The sequence below is a fragment of the Schistocerca gregaria genome, chromosome 2 (genome assembly GCF_023897955.1).
Source record: "Schistocerca gregaria isolate iqSchGreg1 chromosome 2, iqSchGreg1.2, whole genome shotgun sequence".
Taxonomy (NCBI): Eukaryota; Metazoa; Arthropoda; class Insecta; order Orthoptera; family Acrididae; genus Schistocerca; species Schistocerca gregaria.
The window spans coordinates 249,428,187-249,455,024 of NC_064921.1; the positions used below are offsets into that span (position 1 = coordinate 249,428,187).

Genomic DNA, 26,838 nt, shown 5'->3' on the forward strand with positions numbered 1-26,838 from the left:
GCGTCAAAAACTATCGCATTGTGTATGACGTTTAAACTTGTTACTTATTTGCTGGTAACTCTGTTCACAACATGTCTGGCAGACAGTATCCACGTAGGTTAGCACATTGGACTCGTATTCGGGAGGACGACGGTTCAAACCCGCATGCGACCATCCTGATTTAGGTTTTCCGTGATTTTCCTAAATCGTTTCAGGCAAATGCCGGGATGGTTCCTTTGAAATGGCACGGCCGACTTCCACCACGCTGTTTGCTCTCCTCCCTCGAATCAACCGACCAACCAACGGTATGCACATATGCCGCTGAATATTCACAGTACAGAAAATACCATTGTACGACACATAGGTGAAGAGATATGACGTCGTAAACACAGAGATGTGTGAAAAAAAATGACGCAGAAGTTTTAATACATTTATTGTTTACTTCTAAGACACTGCTGTAGTCGAGTCAACTTACGGAAATCAACTTCAGGAAGTCAACTTAAGGAAACAGGTGGCAACGTTTTTGACAACTTTCAACTACGAAGCGCAAATGGCTGTAGGCGAAAACAATAACATTCTGTACAGCTATGAAGAGGTGTTGCCGTAAAGACGTTTACAAAATCACGAAGCACCTGCGCTCAGCGTGCAGAAACTGTCCGGGATCGTGTCACACTGAGAATGCTGCATAGTTTCAAAGATGTTTTCACGATTACATGGAAATGGAATTTTTCCGATACTACGCTGCGAACACTGTTCATGTTTTGTTTTCATCCTAATGGAAAATTGGCAAAATGAAAACAACAGGAATGCCGATTTTGTCAGCTGGGTAAGTTAAGGTTAAGTGTAGTTAAGTGTAGCACAAATTTATTTACGAAGTAACTGTCAATCCCACGGAAGTACCTTGCTGACCTGTGCAAGTAGCTGAACGTCGTGTGACGTCCCCTCTCCCCTTTTCGTTGCCGCTGTTGATGTTGAGTCGCTAGTACAACAGCTCGGTCGGTGGAATGGAGACGCGTCGCGCACTGATGGTTGTCCCCGTCGGATAACGTGGAACAGCACCTGAAAATCTCTAAAGAAAATTGTTCCTCGCGTAATGTATGAAAGTCCGTTTTCTAGTCCGTACAGTCTTCTCAGCGATGCGAACTGCGGATTTTAATTGTCTGTTATGGCTTTATGATGATTTGCTATGTCCAGTTAGTTAGTTATTGCAGTATTGAGTGAATCATTCATCACTGGCGTCGTTTCACACCACTGAAGCGAGGAAAATTTCATTTGCGGTTCAGTATCAGAAGTTGTTGTTACGCTGGTTAGCAGAAATGTTCAATACGGCACGACGCAAATCCAGAGATAATCTATAATGCTATCCTGCTTTCGTGCGTCGTAATATTATTTTGGCAAAACACTCCTTTCAGTGCTCAATGTTCATCAAGTCATTCTTTCCATTATAATGTTCACAGTTAATTAATTTTACTCATCAACTATCACACAGTTCAATTAATGATGGAGCCAACACGTGAGATTTCCATTATTGACGAGCAATTTTTTTTCTTCTTAGCAGTTAGTTACATAATCATCACACCACACATACACCGATGGATCAGATCAATTACGATTGTTTTCAATTCGGTAATCATCACAATTACGACAACTTTTACAATCGGGGTATTTGTATTATCTTCGTGTGGTCGTATTAATGTTTCCTACTCAAGGCTAATCAGGTATTGCAGTCTTCGATACTATGTCAATTCTTCGTTGTAACTGTCCACTTTGATGAAGATTGAGTCCAACAATAATATCTCCAATAATTAAAGTTCATTAACACGTCGTACACTATCAGAATATCACTTCAGTTCAAATTCTCAAGTCAGAATAACTAAGAACAAAGTCCGCGCATCTGTATCACACAATATTACTTTTTTAAAAAAAGAAATAATCTCATAGCGTTCCGTTGTAGTACTATAACAAACGGACTTGATAGCAAGCAAGCTAGCAAGCGACTAACTTTAACATGATCGAGCATCGTAGACGCATTTTGCGCCGCGTTTCAAAAAAATGTTAAAATGTGTGTGAAACCTTATGGGACTTAACTGCTAAGGTCATCAGTCCCTAAGGTTACACACTATTCAATCTAAATTATCATAAGACAAACACACACACCCATGCCTGAGGAAAGACTCGAACCTCCACCGTGACCAGCAGCACAGTCCATGACTGCAGAAGGGCGTTGTATCTTTCAACTATTTTTGTAAGGTGGCCTGAGACCGCTCGGCTAATCCCGCGGGGCTCGCCGCGTTTTCAACTCTCTTTCACAATAAATGTTATCTCTGACCGTCATTTTACTTTGGACTTAACTTTCGTCGTACTGATTTGCAGTTACTACTAAGATGTTTGATAGTTAATTAAAAATAACATTTCTTTCTTTCTAGCTTTATATCATGACGTACTCAGTAATTATTGAATTTGGTGTTCATCAAAACTTTAAGGTGTTATATTATTGTCGAAGTTGTCGTACCTGTGAGAATAACACTTCCCTACTTTAAATTATCATGACATTCTTATTTGGGTTTTCGGGTTTCTTAGTTATCGAGATCAGCTACTTTGTCGATAAAGGAAAGCGACATAACCATGCGTAGCAGAATTCGGGATGTTCAACCGTTCTGTCAGGCAGCGGTACGAATGGCCTTCGCGCCTGGCGAGCGGCGCTGCGCGGTCACGTGACGTAGTCTGCTATAGGGTGGGGTGGGAGGAGGGCGTGACTGTGTTACGTCCGCGCTCCGCCTTCAGCACTATAAATGCCATCCGTCGATGCTAGGGCAGACGGTCAGCGGTAGACAGCAGCAGCAGCAGCAGCATCAAACATGGGCATCGAGGAGTACGCTGGCCGCGTGGCCCTGGTTACTGGCGCCAGTTCCGGCATGGGCGCCGCTATCGCTCAGGAGCTGCTGAAGCACGGCATCCACGTCGTCGGTCTCGCCAGGAGGGTGGAACTGATCAAGGTCAGTCTGTGGAACACTCCAAACTACATTTAGGTCCTTCTTGAGGAATACGAGACACTTTGCAACAATTTCTTCCGGAAGGCACTCCCACATATCTTTACGTAGGTGGGGCTATTCACTGTATAAACAATTTCCGTATATTGCCACGATAAATTCATAGCTAATTCATTAGCTTTTCAGCAAGTGATGCCATAGTTCATCACTCTCGAGAAATGTATAGCACAGTGTCGACAGTAATGGACGATCACCCACCGCAAGATTTATAATATTTACAAAATTGTTAAGGTTTTCGTGGCCACTTGTTAACAAACTTCCTGTTGGCTTCTATCTTGGGTTCGTCAGCCGACGTTTATTTGATGATTTTTCTGACGTTTCGCCAGCACGCATGGCTGGCATTGTCAAAGCTTTACCCTCCATTGCTGGTGGTGGACCGAGTCCGAGCTCGCCGCTTCAGATTATATGTACCTGGCGCGCCGACGTCCAAGGGTTTCTTCGTGGTCATTTCCAGTGCGTTTCTCCTCTTGCTACCTGCAACGGTCGTTTGATGCAGTACGGGAGTCCAGGATCCGTTCAATCTGAGGCTTTCCTCTTTCTTGTTGAAGTTATTCTCATGTTTTTTTCATTTCTATAGCTTCTCTGAACAAGTGGATTTGATAGCTTTTCTCTACAGCCAGAGCTTCCGTGTCGGCGAATTTTACAAGTACTATGTGCTCGGCCTCACACAGCGCGTGCTCTGCCACGGCTGATTTCTCCACCTACCCCATCCTGCAATGCCGCTTATGTTGTGTGATCCTAGTGTTTTATAAAATGTGTTGACATGCTGCATGTGACAGTTTTCTAATTCTCCCAGAGAGGCACAATTAATGTTTATATGATCACTACCGTAAGTTAGTATGAGGAAGGTCCCACTAATGAATTTCAGAATGCACTCTTTCACAATTGTATTACTGATAACCCAGTCATGTTCACACACTTTATCACGATACATCCGTATTTATTCCTTTAGCTATTCGGCAAGAGACTCGACAATTCATCAATCCTGAGACATGTATGGCAAATACGAACACACTGTCCTCGGCAGAGAATGAGCACCAAATCTCGCCTGCGTTGTTATGTTGCATATATCTATTGTTCTAGTTCCTCGAGAGATGCCCATTTACCTAAATGTTTGTATTAACATTACCTGAAATAAAACGGAACTAAAATTTCCTATGCTGTGTAGTCAAAGAAAATAAACCAAAGAGTTTATGAAGTCACTATAATATTAAATTAAATTCCTTGTAAATAATGTTTTTAGTTTCCATCTAGAAGCAAGATTGCAGATGGTTCAAATGGCTCTAAGCACTATGGGATTATGGGACATCTGAGGACATCAGTCCCCTAGACTTAGAAGTACTTAAACATAACTAACCTAAGGACAACACACACATCCATGCCCGAGGCAGGATTCGAACCTGTGACCGTAGCAGCAGAGCGGTTCCGGACTGAAACGCCTAGAACCGCTCGGCCGCAGGGGCCGGCGAGATAACAGAAACTGCTTGAATACACCCACCCTTTAGCAAGCAACTTAAAATTACCTGAGGGAGTGGCAAGGCGGCTTCTAATCCACTCTTCTTGAGTCTCCAAAATGTTCACCAATTCTAAAACATCAGGCTACCGACCTTAAGAAGCAGGTATTCGATTCTTGTAATCAATTTAGATTCTTTTTATGGGTCACCACATTCCTTCACAAACCCATACTAAACGCATTACCAGAATCACAGTCATCTTTTCAAATAGGAAGTCATATGTGACGTGCCGTAGTCATGGTGGAACACACACACACAGAGACACACACACACACACACACACACACACACACACACACACACACACACACACATACTATAGAGATATTACCCTTCTTTTCTCTGTATCACATTTTGGAGATTGAATCTCTTCTCACGTTCCATGATCAGGACTGCTGGACTTGCTTCCAGGATATTTTCAACGTGCTGTTCACAGATCGCAGAATGTAATTCGTTCCTGGACTGCGGAAACATTTTTTGGAAATTTCTTCGTGGTATCATTTATTTACTGGTTTCCGTATCCAAGGCGGTATTAAATTGCAACTGCTTCATTAAGTTCCGTAAATGTTATGTCTAAGTACTCTTCCGAGGCTCATTTCAAAGCCACGGAAAAAATACATAGCTTCATTACAAAAAGTAGTCGGCGGCTGTAAACATTGAAAAATTACTTTCGTCTGTTACAAATTCGGCCCATTATTCGTGTGAAATCCACTATTTTTTTTCGAACGCCCTTTTAAATTTCTGTTTAGTAGCTTCCACTTTAGCAGCTTTGAGTGCATTAATTTTTTTCCATTGCCATGCACTTCATTAACTGTACCAATTAACAGGATGGTCAATGTCTCAAATTTTTAGGTAGCCTGAAGCAAAAAACAGAAATTTTCAGATATGTAAGACAATTCATCTTTTGGTGCACTGTCGTTGAGCAAGTTCTGAGGAATTTTGGTTGAAGAAGAGTCATCCTTATTTAATTCATGAATCACCGATTTAAACTTTTCATAATTGTTTGCATAATACACTGCTGCTTACAACTAAGTCCCCCAACCAGTAACTATGGGTCTGGGTGGAAGTGCAAGATGTGGATTTTTGGCTCTGAACAAATCAGTTCTTGTTAGCGCTTTCACAGGCACCTTTTTGCCATTTGAGACCAATTTGTCCACTTTAGGTTACAATGTACATATCTGCTCACATGCTGTGTGTAAAACAAGTACTATACAAGTTATGTATATCATGTGAAGTTACGTGTATCATATGTGGGAAGCTTACAGAGAGGCTTTCGGCTGCCTTCTCCATATACGGAGCAGCATCCGTAAGTAAGAGTAGAACCCAATTAAATTTAACTCCATTCGGCCACAACTACTGCAGAGATTCGTTGAATAAGCGAGCCATTGTTAAATGATTCGATGCTGATATTTCTTTATGTATTAATAGAAAACAAAGCTTGAACTATTTCATCATTTTCTACACACCTCGCACAACATTTCCCACTTTGCTACCTCTACAGTCAGATGATTCGTGAACGCTTATCCACTTTTTTTAAAAAATTTCGCCTTCTGTTCTGATCTTTCTTAGCATTTATTCGTGACAGGCAGGCACATACAATTTTATTAATGTTGATTCTTCTGGTGTTTCAAAATTTGTGTATTTCGTAAGAAAATTTCTGAGCGCTGGACTTCTCAATTTACACAAAGAAATACCACACGAAAGAAAAGTGGTGCATATATCTGCGCAATATTTGGAACTTTTTGAAACTAGAGTGTGTGAATAGGTAGCTGCTTCACCTAAAAAAAGCTTGGCTAGAAGTTGTACGTGAAAGGATTGTTCTTTGTTTAATACCTGCTAAATACTGTAGTACTTGTTATCGCTGGTCTGCGCTTACTGAGTTCCCACATTTATGACAGAATAGAATTCTCCCACTGCCTGTAAAGATTCAGCAACATATAGTTGCAAAGGAGAGCGAACATTTGACTTTACTTTACACATTATACCGTCAGTAACTTTACTTTAAAATGCCATACTTGCGTACTGTATAAACGCTTTGCTTTAAACAAAACAAGAGAAACGAAGAAGACTGTTGAGTACATTGCGTCAGCCATCCACATCATAAACAAGAATTCCCCTTTCATACAGCCAGTCAGCACGTGTAATAGAGGTCACTTAAAAATCAATACGTTTACGAATGAGGTTCGTTCAAACTGCGTTCTCGCAATACACTTACGGAAAAAAATCGCAACGTCAAAAAGGAGTTGTACGACGTGAACTAAAATTGGTAGGCGTGGTCCTACATCTGAAAGATTATGTCTATTCAAATTTCAAACCAGTCGCATAAGAAGGCGCCACTATGAGGATACATATCAGGTTTACTTCAAATATACGCTGTAACGGTCGTGAGCGTTAGTTATGTTTAAGACTGGACATGGTGAGTTGATGTTAGTCGAGAATGCCTTTAAGGCGACGAAGACGCCATTCTCAACACCTCACCGAGTTTGAACGAGGTAGTGTAGTAGGGCTACGAGAAGCTCCATGTTCCTTCTACGATACTATAGAAAGCTTGGAAGGGAAGTAGCCACTGCACATGGTTGCTGGCAGGCACAGAGGCGCAACGAAATAAAGCATGCCAAATTTAAAAGAACGCAAAATCCCCAAGATTGGCAAAGTTTTACAGAAGTTCGAAATATGGCGCGAGAGGCTTTTAATAATTTCCACAACGAAATTCTGTCTCGAAATCTGACAGAAAACCCAAAGAGATTTTGATCACACATGAAGCACACCAGTGGCAAGACACAGTCAATATCTTCACTGCGCTCTAACAACGGTAAAGTCACTGATGACAGTGCCTCTAAAGCAGAGTTATTAAACACGGTTTTCCGAAACTCCTTCACCAAAGAAGACGAAGTAAATATTCCTGCATTCAAATCAAGTACAACTGCCAAGATGAGAAACATAGAAGCAGATATCCTCGGTGTAACAAAGCAGCTTAAATCACTTAATAAAGGCAAGGCCTCCGGTCCAGTTGTATACCAGTCAGGTTCCTCTCAGAGTATGCTTATAAAATAGCTCTATATTTAGCAATTACATACAATCACTCGCTCACAGAAAGATACGTACCTAAAGACTGGAAAATTGCTCAAGGGACACCAATACCCAAAAGGGGAAGTAGGAGTAATCCGCTGAATTACAGGCCTATATCACTAACGTCGATTTGCAGTAGGGTTTTAGAACATATACTGTATTCGAACATTATGAAGTACATCGAAGAAAACGATTTATTGACATATAGTCAGTACAGATTCAGAAAATATCGTTCTTGTGAAACACAACTATCTCATTATACTCATGAAGTAATAAGTGCTATGGACAGGGATGTCTAAATGATTCCATATTTTTAGATTTACAGAAGGCTTTCGACACCGTTCCTCACAAGCGTCTTCTAACCAAACTGCGTGCCTACGGAGTATCGCCTCAGTTGTGCGACTGGATTCGTGATTTCCTGCCAGAAAGGTCACAGTTCGTAGTAACAGACGGAAAGTCATCGAGTAAAACAGAAGTAATATCCGGCGTTCCCCAAGGAAGCGTTATAGGCCCTCTATTGTTCCTGATCTATATTAACGACATAGGAGACAGTCTGAGTAGACATCTTAGATTCTTTGCAGATGATGCTGTCATTTACTGTCTTGTAAAGTCATCAGATGATCAAAACGACTTGCTAAATGATTTAGATAAGATATCTGTATGGTGCGAAAAGTGGCAATTGACCCTGAATAAAGAAAAAGTGCGAAATTATTCACCTAAATTTCGACTACCCGATAAGTCAAATCAATCTGAGGGCTGTAAATTCAACTAAATACTTACGGATTACAATTACAAATAACCTAAGTTGGAACGATCACATAGATAATATTGTGGGTAGTGCAAATCAAAGACTGCGATTCATTGACAGAACACTTAGAAGGTGCAACAGGTCTACCAAAGAGACTGCTTACACTAAGCTTGTCCGCCCTATTCTGGAGTACTGCTGTGCAGTGTGGGATCCGCATCAGGTGGAACTGACGGATGACATCGAAAAACTACAAAGAAGGGCAGTTCCTTTTGTATTATCGCGAAATAGAAGAGGTAGTGTCACAGACATGATACTTGAATTGGAGTGGCAATCATTAAAACAAAGCAGTTTTTCGTTGCGACGGGATCTTCTCTTGAAATTTCAATCACCAGTTTTCTTCTCCGATTGCGAAAACATCCTGTTGGCACCCACCTACATAGGGAGAAATGATCATCACGATAAAATAAGAGAAATCAGGGCTCGCACAGAAAAAATTAAGTGTTCGTTTTTCCCGCGTGCCGTTCGAGAGTGGAACGGTAGAGAGACAGCATGAAGGTGGTTCATTGAACCCTCTGCCAGGCACTTTAGTGTGAATAGGATGATAATCACGTAGATGTAGATGTAGATGTAGAATGTAGGGTCGCAAGATGCAGGATTCCGGACGGACACGTGGATTTACCGAGAGGGAATACCATAGTGTTCGGCGTATGGCTGTGGAGCATCGTGCTGCACCTCCAGCAGTAATTTGAGCAGTAGTTAGCACCACAGTGGCAATGAACCGTTACAAAACAGTAACTCCATGGACAGCTCAGAGCCAGACTCGCTGTAGCGTGCACTGGATTGACCCCAAACCACCGCCGCTTGCGACATCAGTGGTGTCAAGCGAGAGCTCATTATAGGCCAGGGTTTGAGGTCTGTTGAGCTTTCTGATGAAAGCTGGTTCTGCCTCGATGCCAGTGATGGTCGTGTGTTGCTTAGAAGAAGCCCAGTTGAGACCCTGCAACCAACCTGTGTGCGTCCTAGACACACTGGACCTACACCTGGAGTTATTGTCTGAGATGCGACTTCGTATGACAGCAGGAACACTTTGACGATTATCCCACGCACCCTGACGATTATCCCACGCACCCTGACTTCATATATGTGCGTCAATCTGATGAATCGACCTGTTGTCCTACTATTTATGAGCAGCATTGCAAGAAGTGTTTTCCAACATGATAACGCTCGCCCACATTTAACTGTTGTAACCGTACATGCTCTAAGAGTGTCGACTTGTTGCTTTGGCCTGCTCGATCGCCAGATCTGTCTCCAATCGAGCCCATATGGGACACCATCAGACGACAACTCCAGTGTCATCAACAACCGGCACTAACCGTCCCTGTATTAACTGACATAGTGCAACAGGCATGGAACTCGATCCCACAAAGTGGCATCCGGCACCTGTACGACGCAATGTATTCACATTTGTATGCTTGCATTCAACGTTCTGGCGGTTAGACAGATTATTAATGTACCAGCATTTCGTATTTGCAATGCCGTATCTCGCTCTTACATTAATCTGTTATCTTGCAATGTTAGTCAATTATGTTACCTCGACAAATGTATCCACGAAAGTTCATTACGCTACATTAATTGTTTTTTAGAGTTGCGGTTTTTTCCGTCAGTGGACTGCAAAGCATTGTTACAGTGTCAGCAGACCCCATTAAGAAAACACAACAACGAACATCGGACGAGGTCGGAGACGCGCTGCCAGAATCGTAACAGGTTGATCCGCCCGACGCAGAAGTCTAGCAGAAAATCCGTTGCTACTTAATGGGTAATCCTTTGAAGAAATACGACTAGTTCTCGCGAAATTCTGTTGGGTAAATTTAGAGGAACTGTATTTGAAGAATACAGTTCGAGCATTATAAGGTCACTTTCGTATGTGTCACGAAGGAATCACGAAAATAAGAGGAGACAGTGATTATCTTGTGAATGTTGCAGTTCTGCTTTCTTTCGCAGATGCCAGGGAAATTGTAGAGGAATTCAGCCTTATGCAAGATACAGTTTTGTTTTCACCCATACATGTTTCAGCACTTTTTGTGGTGCCTTCAGTAAACTTGCTTGTTTATTTCTTTCTGCAAAATTGTTGTATTTTAGCCTCTGGAGAAAAGGAACAGATTTGGAAGTAATACCACCAACACTGAAAAATACAGCCAGTCTGGTATATACCAACTAACATGCAACTGCTGTCAATCTGTATATGTGGGTCAAACATGCAGGAATTTTAGAATCACGTATACAGAACACCTCATAACAATGAAAAATACTAGTTCACACGTAATATTTGCAAATCAGCTAATAGTACAGATTCACGACGCAAGAAACATGGAGACTGATTTAAAAATCCTAAAACTGGTATTAGCCTATACCAAAAATTAACAATAAAACAAAATTATCACATTCAAAAATCAATAGTCCAGTGAAGAAAAGTACTAAGCGTAACCATCACTGTACAACAAAAAACCGTCTTTGCCACAATAAAAGAACTTTATAAACAACCCCCATCCAATAAGTGCATGTTATCACCCTCTAAACTCAAATTACCCTCAACCCATACCCCACACCATTCACGCTGCCTGCCTATCCCTAACTCCCTCGCTCCTCTCTCTCTGTCGTGGACACACAAACACACACACACACACACACACACACACACACACACACACATATACAGTATCTAAACACTACATACGTCAACAACACTTCAAATCCGCGTGCCAGATCCCAAACGAACATGCCACGAGGCGACAGAACACCAAACGGTCATAATAACAAGTAATGACGGCGGAAACTCTATGCGTGGAGAATAAATATTAGAAAGTGCATGTGTAACGATCATAGCGAAAGAAATAAGCATGTTACGTCGACACAAACAAAGGAAAAACACTAAAACATCAAAAACTCTTAAGTAACAAGGCAATAAGCCGATATCCATTGATAGTGACCGGGCCAAATATCCCACGAAGTAAGCACCAAACGAAAAAACTACAAAGAATGAAACTCGTCTAGCTTGAAGGGGGAAACCAGATGGCGCTATGGTTGGCCCGCTAGATGGCGCTGCCATTGGTCAAACGGATATCAGCTGCGTTTTTTAAAAAAATAGGAACTCCCATTTTTTATTACAAATTCGTGTAGTACTTAAAGAAATATAAATGTTTTGGTTGGACCACTTTTTTCGCTTTGTGATAGATGGCGCTGCAATAGTCACAAACGTATAAGTACGTGGTATCACATAACAGTCCTCCAGTGCGGACGGTATTTGCTTCGTGATACATTACCCGTGTTAAAATGGACCGTTTACCAATTTGCGGAAAAGGTCGATATCATGTTGATATATGGCTATTGTGATCAAAAACCCCAACGGGCGTGTGCTATGTATACTGCTCGGTATCCTGGACGACATCATCCTAAATGTGCGGACTGTTCGCTGGATAGTTGCGTTATTTAAGGAAACGGGAAGGGTTCAGCCACATTTAGCGACGAAGCGTCATTCACCAACAGCGGTAACGTAAACCGGCATAATATGCACTACTGGGCAAAGGAAAATCCACTATGGCTGCGACAAGTGGAACTTCAGCGACCTTGGCGGGTTAATGTATAGTGCGGCATTATGGGAGGAAGGATAATTCGTCACCATTTTGGATGGCAATCTAAATGGTGCAATTTATGCTGATTTCCTACGTAATGTTCTACCGATGTTACTACTAGATGTTTCACTGCATGGGAGAATGGCGATGTACTTCCAACGTGATAGATGTCCGGCACATAGCTCGCGTGCGGTTGAAGCGATATTGAATAGCATATTTCACGACAGGTGGATTGGTCGTCGAAGCACCATACCATGGCCCGCACTTTCACCGGATCTGACGTCCCAGGATTTCTTTCTGTGGGGAAAGCTGAAGGATATTTGCCATCGTGATCCACCGACAACGCCAGACAACATGCGTCAGCGCATTGTTGACGCATGTGCGAACATTACGGAAGGCGAACTACTCGCTGTTGAGAGGAATGTCGTTACACGTATTGCCAAATGCATTGAGGTTGACGGATCTCATTTTGAGCATTTATTACATTATTGTGGTATTTACAGGTAATCACGCTGTAACAGCATGCGTTCTCAGAAATGATAAGTTCACAAAGGTACATGTATCACATTGGAACAACCTAAATAAAATTTTCAAACGTACCTACGTTCTGTATTTTAGTTTAAGAAACCTACCTGTTCCCAACTGTTCGTCTAAAATTGTGAGCCATATGTTTGAGACTATTACAGCGCCATCTATCACAAAGCGAAAAAAAGTGGCCTAACTAAAACATTCATGCTTCTTTATGTACTACACGAATATGTACTAAAAATGGGGGTTCCTATTAAAAAAAAAACAGTTGTTATCCGTTTGACCTATGGGAGCGGCATCTAGCGGGCCAACCATAGCTCCATCTGGTTTCCCCCTTCAAGCTAGACAAGTTTGGTTCTTTTTAGTTTTTCGGTTGACCGTTATTTCGTGAGATATTGGCCCGGTCACGATCAATGGACCACCCTGTATAGCAATTATCAGTCGGAAATGCATAATAATAAGGATAAAAATAAAAGAGTACCGCTGTTTACAGGTGACAAGCTGTAGGTTGCGTAGTAGATCTAAAGCTACCAAATTAACAACCAGAAGCCTCATGTGAGGTATGTAAACAAATGTGTACGAATTTATCCACCTTATTCCCAAATTTACTATGAATGTTCAACTGTATGTGAATTCCTAAGGGACCAAACTGCTTAGGTCATCGGTTCCTAGACTTACACACTACTTAAGCTAACTTATCCTTAAAACAACACGCACACGAATGCTCGAGGGAGGACTGAAACCTCCGGCGGGAGGGGCCGCGCAGTCCGTGACATGGCGCCTCTAACCGCACGGCCACCCCACGCGGCTTTACTATGAAAGTAGAACTTTTAGACTTATCGAAAACGAACAACTTCAACTCAGCGATAGATGTCTCAGTATTCAAACTAATGAAAATATTTGACAATAATCATTCATTTTACAAATATTAGTATTTTGAACCAAAAGTTTCTTTTAGAAGTTAACAACAATTATTTAGACAGAAAATAAATAAACCCACTGAACGGTAGTACAAAAGTGCTGAAGCATATCTGAATCAAAGCAAAACTGCAAATGTATCTTGCAGAAGATAGAATTCCTCTCTAAGATAAAAGTTATTAGGGAATGCCATTTTTTCTTCAATATGCGAATGAAAGGATGCAAAATCTGTAGCACTGGTGCGGCGCAGTCTTCGCTCTGTATGTGTAATTGTGAGTTGTTCAGAGTAGCGGGAGAAGCGTTGCGGTTTACTAAGAGCAAAAGAGAAAGAAAAAGAGAGAGAGAGAGAGAGAGAGAGAGAGAGAGAGAGAGAGAATAAAACAAGGATGAGAAACAGGTTGGTGCGGTACATGTAGTTCTGACCGTAATGAAAATGACACGCGATTGGGTGGGGCACTAGTTAGGCGAATGGGTGAAAAATGGACCAAGGAAGTTGCTTTCTGGATTACAAGGCATAAAAAACGAAAAGGCAACAAAGTAGAAGATACACAATTATTAGAAGAAAACTGGTCAGTTGCTATTAGTAATCGGTACAAAGATCATTACGCACCATTATATAGACAGTTCATGCATTCCGGGAGTGGAGAATCGCGACCATTTTTGCCTGTTCTCGACATTGATACTGACAAGATATCGGTCTGAGGTATTCCAAGGTTTTCAGGAATGTTTTAATTTCAATAATATAAATTTGATCTAAAGTCTTGAAAGGAGGCAGGTGACCATTATTATGACAATCGGTAATTCTCCATTCAGACTGGCTGGGTCGCAATGGTAAAAGTGAAACATCAGGCAAGAAAGGAATGACTTTATTACTCATATGACGCGAATCGGAATTCATCCACCATCAGATGTCCAGGAGCGATTACTGCACATAGGTATGGCGTTTCAAGTTGAGTGTGAAATAAACTTTCTCAGACCATTGGGACACAATCGGTCTGCATACAACACTACTGACTGCTTTACTTTCAAATTTGTCATCGGATAACAATTGACAAAAGAAATATTTTTTCGTGTGGTATAGTTACAGACTGACGATTTTCATTTTTCCCCCCTTTGATTTTATTGTGAAACCTTGCTTCTTTCCGTATTTCATGATACCAAGCCAAGGGGAAGTACCTTATAGCTTTTGATATTTGAGTTTGCGAGTATTAACACGAGTGACATAAATGGCCGTATCTTTCGATTATATGGACTTAGAAGTTTTAATGTTTTACATAGCCAAATAGCCACATGCCTCAGTATGTAACATCAGTTTCAGCTTGATACGTTTGCCCGTTCCAGAGAAAAACGGAGAGACAGACAGACGGACAACAAAGTGATCCTGCGTTCCGTTTTTTACCGATTCAGGTGCGAAACCCTAAAAAACAGAGGCAGCATTAATGTGTGCAGACCACGAGCGCAGTGCATGGAAAAATTTAGAGTCGTTAATCCAGGAGTGGATGATGTTAAACGTTACGATAATCTGGTAGCAATGATCAGAGATTTGCCATTTAGAAGGTTCAGTCGACCAGAGGCAAGGGATGCAACATGCGGCATTTGATATTATGCTCACAAAGCTGTAGATCTGCGACCAAATCCGAAATTCTGCCTTCACTACAGCCACAGAAAGGGTGCAGCGACGGCCGTGGTGATCGTGCGGTTCTAGGCGCTCCAGTCCGGAGCCACGCTGCTGCTACGGTCGCAGATTCGAATCCTGCCTCGGGCATGGCTGTGTGTGATGTTCTTAGGTTAGTTAGGTTTAAGTAGTTCTAAGTTCTAGGGGACTGATGACCACAGCAGTTGAGTCCCGTAGTGCTCAGAGCCATTTGAACCCTTTTTAAGGGTGCAGCCGCACTGCGCACCGGGCCGAGCCAGTATGGGATGCACTGGAGTTGCCAGCGACCAGTCGGCACAAAGACGCCGCCGACCAGGGCGTTCACTCTGAGAGCTGGGAAAGGGGCAACATTTTCTTCTCTGACTTCCTCGCTGTAAAAACACTTGCAGGTATATAACACTACGCCGAATCGTTTTAGGAACTTATTTTTTCTTAGAGGCTTTACGTTCCTTGAGAAGTAAGAAAACGCGTACTTTTCATTTCGCGTGATCTTTTAGTTTTGTAACGTTTCTAGGTCGATTTTGAAGAAATTAAGCAATTAAAAAACATGATTTTTGTCCACTTCTTCTAACTATACTACTGGCATTCAAAATTGCTACACCACGAAGATGACTTGCTACAGACGCGAAATTTAACCGACAGGAAGATACTGTGATATGCTAATGATTAGCTTTTCAGAGCATTCACACAAGGTTGGCGCCGGTGGCGACACCTACAACGTCCTGACATGAGGACAGTTTCCTACCGATTTCTCATACACAAACAGCAGTTGACCGGCGTTGCCTGGTGAAACGTTGTTGTGATGCCTCGTGTAAGAAGGAGAAATGCGTACCATCACGTTTCAGACTTTGATAAAGGTCGGATTGTAATCTATCGCGATTGCGGTTTATCGTATCGCGACATTGCTGCTCGCATTGGTCGAGATCCAATGACTGTTAGCAGAATATGGAATCGGTGGGTTCAGGAAGGTCATACGGAACGCCGTGCTGGAACCCAACGGCCTCGTATGACTAGCAAAATGGCTTGGTTCAAATGGCTCTGAGCACTATGGGACTTAACATCTGTGATCATCAGTCCCCTAGAACTTAGAAGTACTTAAAACCTAACTAACCTAAGGACATCACACACATCCATGCCCGAGGCAGGATTCGAACCTGCGACCGTAGCGGTCACGCGGTTCCAGACTGAAGCGCCTAGAACCGCACGGCTACACCGGCCGGTCGTGTGACTAGCAGTCGAGATGACAGGCATCTTATCCGCATGGCTGTAACGGATCGTGCAGCCACGTCTCGATCCCTGACACAACAGATGGGGACGTTTGCAAGACAACAACCATCTGCACTAACAGTTCGACGACGTTTGCAGCAGCATGGACTATCAGCTGGGAGACCATGGCTGCGGTTATTCTTGACGCTGCATCACAGACAGGAGCGCCTGCGATGGTGTACTCAACGACGAACCTGGGTGCACGAATGGCAAATCGTCATTTTTTCGGATGAATCGAGGTTCTGTTTACAGCATCATGATGGTCGCATCCGTGTTCGGCGACATCGCGGAAACACACATTGGAAGCGTGTATTCGTCATCGCCGTACTGGCATATCACCCGGCGTGATGGTATGGGGTGCCATAGGTTGCACGTCTCGGTCACCTCTTGGTCGTATTGACGGCACTTTGAACAGTGGGCGTAACGTTCCAGATGTGTTACGACCCGTGGCTCTACCCTTCATTCGATTCCTGCGAAACCCTACATTTCAGCAGGATAATGCACGACCGCATGCTGTAGGTCCTGTACGGGCCTTTCTGGATACAGAAAATGTTCGACTGCTGCCCTGGCCAGCACATTCTCCAGATCTCTCATCAATTGAAAACGTCTGGTCAATGGTGGCCGAGCAACTGGCTCGTCACAATACGCCAGTCACTACTCTTGATGAACTGTGGCATTGTGTTGAAGGTGAATGGGCAGCTGTACGTGTACACGTAATCCGAGCTCTGTTTGACTCAATGCCCAGGCGTATGAAGGCTGTTATTAAGGCCAGAGGTGGTTGTTCTGGGTACTGGTTTTTCAGGATCTATGCATCCAAATTGTGTGAAAATGTAATCACATGTGAGTTCTAGTATAATATATTTGTCCAATGAATACCTGTTCATCATCTGCATTTCTTCTTGGTGTAGCAATTTTAATGGCCAGTAGTGAATTAATGGATGTTGGCGTCCGCACGATGCGTCTTTACTCTGTGAACCGTAGTACACAAGTATCTTTGCGCATGGTAATCCCATCCATTGCTTTATGTTTCCTATTCAAGGTATCCTTCTTCGACTTTTTCTATTTTTACTCGCACACTTTCCTTCTGTTATCAACTGTAGAAGCATATATTTGCTGTTTCATAAAATATGTCCGAAGTGTCATCGCGGAGTGACTGTAATTGATTAGCATGTGCACTTGACTTACGACTCTTGTACTGAAAAAGTTTGATGGTCTGTAGCTTCCCGTTTCAGATAATACATTACTGCAAGCGAAATGTAGTTAAAAGTATAAAAGACCTTTAAATGGTAGTGATACTGATAGACGCCATCAGTTAGTAATAAATGCGAGTTATTTAATGATGTCAAGGCCGCGCTCATGAGCCGACTGGAGTCCGCATGGCTTGAGATTAACGTCAAACATTACAGGAAAGAAAAACGAATTGCTAGCGATCATTGCTGGCCTACTGTTGGAATTTCGTATGTTTTAACCATCGATTTAGAGAAAACTCCACATATACACGAATTATTCACTTGGCGACGACTGTTTAAACTACACAATCATCTGCTATGGTCTGACAGTAGCTCACATTTTACATAATAAAAGGCAAGCAATTTTCCTCTCCATTTTCTACTGTTAAGTGGAATGTATGTTTTTTTATTTGAAACCGGAAGTGGTGAAAAGTCTGTAAATAAATTAATTTAAGATGATACATCGCTGTCGTTGGACTATAATAAAAGTTTGTGACGTCCTGCTTAATTGCTTTCGAGTTGGAGTTGAAAAACAACTAAAATACAAGCCTGAGATAACACAGTTGCTGCCAAAAGCTGTTTACCACCAGTCAGTCAGAGCTACCTTACAGAACAATGACTTCACTGCTTTATTGGTATTATTTTGGCAGTGTAATTACTTGTCGAATTTTGAAACGCAGAGAAAATAGGTTATTAGAGATCCATCCCAATAGTATCCACTGAAACGAAAAGAATTCTCCTAGAGTTCTTATCGTTCCATGAACAACTAAAAAACTCGGCAGAATGCTTTTATTCGTATTACAGAATGAATAATATGTTTCGTTATCTACTGAAGAACACCAGGTAACAAATTTCGAAACAGAATCTGCTTTCTCAGCAGTATTGTTTATAATGATAAGGTAAGAGGAATTACTGCACAATCGTTGTTTTGAAGGAGACACTCATACTGAGCTCGCCGTATCCAATTCATTATACACAAGCTATTGAATTTTAATATTTGCCTGAAGAGCAAGGGAGTTTAATGCATTCCTGAGAACCCTCAGGAAGTAATGTGTGTCGTCATCATGGGCGATGTCTCTGTTGTTGTTCTCCTTAACTGTAAAAATTGTTCAGTAGTTTTCCTATTTGTTTTCTTCTTTTCTCTTAATGATGCTGTGTTTGGTAGTGGCAAGGGTGCATTGCGTAGAGCTAATGACGACCTCTCAGAATGATCTTCTTCATCTTGTGACACAGACAAACTGAAAGATGAAAATTCTTGAGATATTTCATTTTGGTCAATGGTTTTGTTTCCGCTAGCAAGGAACTGCGGGTAGCTCATGGATTAAAAAAAAAAGTCTTTTAAAAAGTTTATGTGGTGAATCCAAGGCCAAGTGGTATTGCGTTTCGTTCAAGGCTACGTTGGACATCTTCGGAAGTGCTCCTGGTTGTGTTGAGTCTTGCCGACGGATGAGTCGGACGTCGAAGAGCGGTCTAAATGCTGTGGAAAGTGGGCGTGGTCTGGATTTCACGTGATAGCAGAGATAAACCTTGTCAAAGATAAAAATTTTTAACTATCAATTGTAGTACGTCAAAGATAAAAACTTCTCATCGATTCTGTAGCGCCATAGTCCATATATCACTGAGTTTCATGGCTTCTTCTTTTCTGTTAAAATTATCCCCATGTTTATATATTTTGATGGTTTCTCTATACAAGCGTGGATAATAGTTCGTCATAGCACATAAAACTTCAGTTTCCGAAAATTTCACTACGTGATCACCCGGCTGAAGAGCATGTTCCGCCACGGCTGACTTGTCTGCTTTCCCCAATAGGCAAAAACTTTTATGTTCCTTCAACCGTGTGTTCACACTTCTCTTTGTAGTTTCAATGTAGACCTTGCCACACGCACATGGAATCTTGTGTACACCACTTGCAGACAGAGTGGGACGTTTATCCTTAAAGGAACGAAGTGCTTGGCCTATTTTCTTAGTTGGTCTGAAAATCGGTCGAACGTCATGTTTCCTTAGAATCTTGCCGATTTGATCCGTTACTTTTTTGATGAAGGGTAGAGAAACCGTGTTCTTCCATCGCTGTGTCCTATCGTTGCCCTTAGGCCTCCTGTTATTCGGTCGCAAAACTCTATATTTATTTCCTTACTTGAGTACTCATTCTTCTCAAAAGTCTGCTTTAGATGTTTTAACTCGGCATCCAGGTGTTCCGGCGCACAAATCCTTTTAGCTCTGTCCACTAGACTTTTAGTTACACCTCTTTTCTCCTGTGTATGATGATTGGAATCCTTATGCAAGCATCTGTCGGTATGTGTAACCTTCCGAAAGACTTTATGTTTCAGGCTACCATCAGCCTGTCTCATGACGAAGACATCCAAGAAGGATATTGCATTGTCTTTTTCCATTTCCATGGTAAACTGGATTTTTTGCTTTATACTATTTCAATAACAGAAGAATTCCTCTAAAACTTTCTTGCCACGTGAGCAAAAAAAAAAAAAAAAGTATCATCCACGTATCGATAGCATCGACATGGTTTCTTACTAGCTTCTTCCAGAGCTAATTGTTTGAATTTTTCCATGTAAAAATTAGCAATCGTAGGACTTAATGAGTTACCCATGGTCACACCATCAACCTGCTCATAAAACTCATATTCCCACTGCAACTGACTAGAGGTAAGGCAGTGTCTGAAAAGACCAGTCAAATCCGCTGGCAAAACATACGCTATGTAAACCATAACTTCGTTTTCCTAGTAGTGTTTTCATTGATGACCCTGCTTTCGGTTTTGGATTTGATTCTGGTTACGACGTGAAAATACTCTCTATGCAGACAAACAAATGATTACAATTTCAGAAAAAAATGGTGATTTACTCAAAAGGAAAAGCTTCACAAATTGAACAATTCAATAACGCGTTGGTTCACCTCTGGCCATTATGCAATTGATTTAGTTGTTGCGTGTCCTGTTGAGGGGTATCGTGCCAAATTCTGCCCAATTGACGCGTTTGATGGTCAAAATCCCCGAGTTGGTTGGGAGGCCCTGCCCACAATGCTCTAAACGTTCTCAGTTGTGGAGAGAGCTGGCGACCTCGCTGGCCAAGACAGAGTTTGGCAAGCACGTAGACGAGCAGTAGAAACTCTCATTAAGTGCAGGCCGGCACTATCTTGCTGAAATGCGAGCCCAGGATGGCGTGGCATTAAGGGCAACAAAACGGGGAACAGAATATCGTCAACGTACCGCCGTGCTGTAAGGGTGCTCCGGATGACAACTAAGAAAAGAAATGCCGCCGCAGGCCATAACTGGCGGTTGTCGGGCCGTATGGCGCGACGGTCAGGTTGGTATCCCACCATTCTCCGGGTAGTCTCCAGACACATCTTCGGGCTGGAATGTCATTGATGGGAGTAGAATTGTCTTCAGTACGAGTCCAGCTTCGAAATGATCCTCGGTCACCGGTCTGAGGTGCCATTTCTTTTCGTAGCAGGACCCCTTCGGTCGTTATTCGCGGCACCCTTACAGCATAGCGGTTGTCAACGAAATGTTACTCCCCGTTTTGTTGCCCTTGTTGTTGTTGTTGTGGTCTTCAGTCCTGAGACTGGTTTGATGCAGCTCTCCGTGCTACTCTATCCTGTGCAAGCTTCTTCATTTCCCAGTACTTACTGCAACCTACATCCTTCTGAATCTGCTTGGTGTATTCATCTCTTGGTCTCCCTCTACGATTTTTACCCTCCACGCTGCCCTCCAATGCTAAATTTGTGATCCCTTGATGCCTCAGAACATGTCCTACCAACCGGTCCCTTAATGGCACTCATACAGCACAGTGGTACATTGACGATAATCTACGCCCCATTCTGTTGCCCTTATTGGCACGCCGTCCTGGGCTTACACTTCAGCAAGATAGTGCCCGTCTGCACTTTATGAGCGTTTCCACTGCTTGTCTGCGTGCTTGCCCAACTCTGTCTTGGCCAGTGAGGTCGCCAGATCTCTCCCCAACTGAGAACGTTTAGAGCATTGTGGGCAGGGCCTCCCAACCAACTCGGGGATTTTGACCATCAAACTCGTCAATTGGGCAGAATTTGGCACGATACCCCTCAGGAGGACACCCAACAATAAAATCAACTGCATCAACAGATTTTGACAACCTGACACGCCAATTGGACAGAATTTGTCACGATACCCCCTCAGAAGGACATCCAGAAAATGCGTCAATGCCACACAGAATAGCTGCTTGCATAAGAGCCAGATGTGGACCAAAGCGTTCTTGACCTGTTCAGTTTGTGAAGCTATTTCTCTTGAATAAATCATCCACCTTTTCTGGAATTGTAATCGTTTGCTTGTCTGTACTAATACATCACTTCTACCGACTTCTGACGCGTTCGGACAATTCCTTGCTGCTGCGTCGCTTCTTTTTTTTGTTTGGTGGCTTGCAGTGTGTTAGAGCATGCCCTCTAGGTCAAATTCACATAAATATTCAACAATCCAGACGTATTCCATCTAAACACACATAGACCTTGCAGCGGCCCCACTGACAGTAGTAGATAGGAAATTACTGAATCCTCCAACTGCTGGCTCAGGCTGGAGGTGAATCGCAACCAGAATTCAAGTGACTACACAGCCAATGTTTTCGTCAAGTACCACAGGCAGACACTATTCTTGTGCACTGCTGCTCAAGAGGACACTCCACAATGATTATCCACTTGAGTATGTTAGTACAGCCACCTGTGGAGCCAAGACGCCAGTCACCGTCCATCTACTCGGAACAGGAACCCATGTCCGCGCATTGACAACAAGGTTCGTTGGCTGCTAGCTCTGGCCCCGACTCAACCACCGTGTTCCACTGTTGGCCACTTACAGCTCTCGCCCATCTCAGTTGCTCCCTTGTTGTCCTCTGCACAGACTGCCTTCCCCTCCGACCAAGGCTTCATGCAGCTCTAGCGTGGCGACCTCTGGCTGACCGGGTGACAGGAAGGCTGATCGCAAAGGACGGAAATGAAGCCTGCCGTAACTCATGGCACACTTGTACTAAATGACACATCCATTTTGTATATTCCAAACAAATTCTACATTAAAAAAAATATTCTTTGCTGCTATGAAGACCAAGAAAGAAGTATTTGGATTAAAAAAAGCGTAAGACAAGGATGTAATCTTTGGCCCCTACCGTTCGATCTATACATCGAAGAAGTAATAATAGAAATAACAGATAGCTTCTGGAGTGGAATTAAAATTCATGGTGAAAGGATATCAGTGGTATGATTCGTTGATGACATCGCCATCCTCAGTGAAAGCATAGAAGAATTACATGATCTGCTGAATGAAATGAACAGCCTAATGAATATAGAATATTGACTGAGAGTAAATTGAAGAAAGACGAAAGTAATGAAGAGTAGCAGATGTGACAACAGCGAGAAACTTAACATCAGAAGTGATGGCCAGGAAGTAAATGAAGTTAAGGAATTCTTCTACCTAACCATGATGAACAGAGCAAGGAAGACATAAAAAGCAGACTAGCACTGGTAAAAAGGGTATTTCTGGCCCAGAGAAGTTTACTAGTGTCAAACATAAAGCTACATTTGAGGAAGAAGCACAGCACTGTATGCTACAAAAACATGCACTGTGAGAAAAACGGAACAATAGAGAATCTAACGATTTGAGATGAACCGCTACAGACGAGTGTAGAAAATTAGGTGGACTGATAAGGTAAAGAACGAGGAGATTTTGTGCAGAATACCTCAAAATATGCTGTTGTGAGTAATCGCTTTCTTCAGCCGTCCCCTTCAATTACACTAAACTACAAATAAATTTGCTGGTATATACCGGATATTTCGCTATGGCGATGCGTGGGAATCAGTGACGCAGCATGCAGGCTGCGAGCACAAAGAAGTGTCCTGTCGTTGGACAATCCCACCATAATAACATCTCGTAATGCTGTCAAAAGCGCGTTGGCGATGCGTGCTCTAGCATTTCCCTCCCTGAAATAACTTTCTTTTCCTCAGTTATTAGATCTCTGAGGAAAGGCTGCAATATATTGTTTGCGTGCCTACCAGAAGTAGGCGAAAAAATGGTTGCAATAATTTATATTACACTAATTGCTGACCACAATCAGATTTTTACATTATATAAATCCTCTTCATGTAACTGATTAGTATTTTGCAAAACTGCAACGTTCACTCGGACAAGTGCTGTTTAAAATGTGCCGTATGTAAATGATCCAGTAGAAAGCGTCGGATGCTCTTCGCAGATAATGTAGTTGTCTATAGCAAAATAGCCGGCCAGAATGGCCGAGCGGTTCTAGGCGCTACATCCGGAACCGCGCGACCGCTACAGTCCCAGGTTCGAATCCTGCCTCAGGCATGGATGTGTGTGATGACCTTAGGTTAGTTAGGTTTAAGTAGTTCTAAGTTCTAGGGGGACTGATGACCTCATATGTTAAGTCCCATATTGCTCAGAGCCTATAGCAAAATAGCAACTCCAAAAGGCAGTAGCGATTTGCAGAATGACGTTCACAGGAGTCTGATCACTGGTTCAGCCTCCAGCAGTTGACCCTGAACGTAAATAACTGTAACAGATTGCGCATACAAGAAAGCCACTACAGTACAACTACACTATTCGTGAGAAACTGCTGGAATCTAGGTATCTAGGAGTAACGATCCAGAGAGACGTTTAGTGGAATGGTTGCATAAAACAATTGGATGGAAAAGCGGTTGTCAGGCTGATATTCATGAGAATGTAAATCATCCACGAAGGAAGTGGCTCATAATGCACTTCTTTGACCGATAATTGAGTATTGTTCATCAATATAGGGTCCTGACTAGGTAGGAACTGATAGAAGAGAGAGAGAGATGACGCAACCAAGAGCTGCCCGTTTCGTCACTGGCTCGTTTAGTCAGTGCCACAGCGTTACCAGTATGCTCAACAAACTCAATTGGGAGACGTGACAAGAGACGCGTTTCTCATCATGGATAGGTTTACAATTGAAATTTCGAGAAAGTGCTTTCCGGGAAGAGTCCGACAGCATATACACCTCGCGTGATGGCCACGACGAGAAAATTCGAGAAATTAGGGCCAATACAGAGGCGTACCGACAATCATTTTTACCTCGGGCCATTCGCGGTAGCAGTATGTGACTTGGTGAATGGACGCATTACTGTTGCTTTGTCAAGTTTCTGTTTGAATTCGTCAACAGCGGTTTTTGTAGTAGAGGCCACTGCCACAGCAGTATGTCGACTTACTCAGCGCAACGATTTTCCCTTTCCTATTACCAAGGCCACTCCTATCTCGTCTAATTCTTTCTCAGTTAAAACCGGTACGCCACTTGCCACAGTGTCCGCACAAAGGGCCCAAGATGCAGGCAGCGACCGCAGGCTGCCCACAGTGACTCTGATTCCCACACAACAGAGGACCAGCGCTTGCTCCATGCATGAAACAACATGTCTAACATTCTGTAGTAGAGCAACATATCAGGGCCGTGTTTCATATCGCTGTCGACATAATTGTCTTATGAAGCATTTACAAGCGTTCTTCGTGTTTTACCTTAGGCCCTTGAAGTGCAGGGATCACCAGGAAAACTGTACGCTCTTCAGGGAGACGTGGGAAAAGAAGAAAGCATCCTCTCAGCTTTCAAGTGGATTAGGGAAAACCTCAATGGAGTCGACATCCTGGTCAACAGCGCTGGTGCCGACTACGACACTGATTTTATATGTATGTATGCAAATATTTCAGATTTTAAAGAATTTACATTGAATTAATGTATAAATGATCAAAAATGTGAAAAATGCATTATCAAACTTTTTGGAAGGGTAAAACTGTTTACCGGACCAAGACACGAAGTTGGGACCTTTGCCTTTCATGGGCAAGTGCTCCACACACTGAAATGCCAAAGCGCGACCTCAGAAGCGTGAATCTATTTTAGGTAGCTCAATTGGCAGAGCAATTGTTCTCGAAAGCCAAAGGTCCCGAGTTCGAGTCTCGGTCCGGCACACAGTTTCAATCCACCAGGAAGTTTCATATCAGCGCAGACACCGCTGCGAAGTGAAAATTCATTCTGAATACATTATCAGCTACAGTAAAAATTTACTAATATTGCAGCGTATCTATACATTTTAATATCGACAAAAAAGTACGATACACGTCAAGACAAGGAGACGAATCAGACGTGTGTCAGTACTGGGAACAGAATTAACGCCTACTGGTCCGGCACTCTGGCCACGTTGGGCGCAGCCTCAAGGTCTCTCGTCCACACTAGTATGGTAAATGGCAGGTTGGCTTTCTGAGCTGTTATTCCACAGAAACACAATAAACGCTTAACACAATTTATATGATTCACAGGACGATCTCCTCTATTGTGGTATGTGACAACTGTGGTGAAAATGACATTCAGATCTCTATTTAACATAAAAATGTCTGGTGAGTTACAAATCATGAATTGGAGATTGCGCCTCCTCAGTGATACCTAACGAAAGTAGCACAAAGGCCAAATAAAAAAAGGACTTAAAATGCGTTGGTTTCAGAAGAATTAATAATTGCGGCACATATAGTGTTTTATCATATTTGTTAAAAAGAAATAGTAGAGTTAACGATTTCACAAAAAACGTTTCCCACAGTCAAACCATGACCAGCTTTGAACGTCACTGTATAGATTTATTCTCATGTAGTAACAAAATAGTGTTTTCGTCTTTACATATTCCATCGAGAATCAACGTAAATGAGTGTTTTGGTGGAGGCGATTGCACACTCTAACTTTGTATACCAGTAACACAACTAGTTTGTAGTTGCAACACTTCTTTATTGATTACACACACACATCAGCAGTAATAATCAATTAACAACATTTGCATATCAAGGCCCTATCCACAATTAGTATTTACAATATTCACCGTCAAACTTGTAACAACGGCCCCTTTACGTGCCGGTAACAACAACCAAAATAATAGATGAAATAGATAATCAAATGTTTACAATGTCGGCTGTCGCCATTCTCACTCTGTTTTACACTTACTGAAAAGGTAAAATTAATTTGATTCTATCTGACCTGAAGGGTACTGTTATTTGTTCTGTTTACACTTAGCATTCTAGTACACTCAGCGTCAGGAAGATTCTAGACTTTATGCAAGCTTAAGACAAAACGTCAATTTAATGAACAGGTGATGGACGCGAGCAAACGTTAATCTATTACGATTTCACAAACACACGATTCAAAGGGTGAACTTATACTCAACTTTGGGCAGTAGGAAATCTTCTGCCTAAAAGAAGCCTCTCGTTGAATGGAGTAGAGAAATCG

At 42.4% G+C, this 26,838-nt stretch overlaps 1 protein-coding gene across 1 annotated transcript in view; it reads left to right on the forward strand.

Moving 5' to 3' along the window:
* Positions 1-2,733: 2,733 nt before the first annotated feature.
* The window catches only part of LOC126336789 (dehydrogenase/reductase SDR family member 11-like), a 45,982-nt gene continuing 21,877 nt past the window's right edge, over positions 2,734-26,838 (forward strand). The window contains exons 1-2 of the mRNA XM_050000810.1: positions 2,734-2,975; positions 25,097-25,259. Of these exons, the coding sequence (XP_049856767.1) occupies positions 2,838-2,975; positions 25,097-25,259 (301 nt within the window). The 5' untranslated portion in view covers positions 2,734-2,837. The remainder of the gene's footprint in view (positions 2,976-25,096; positions 25,260-26,838) is intronic.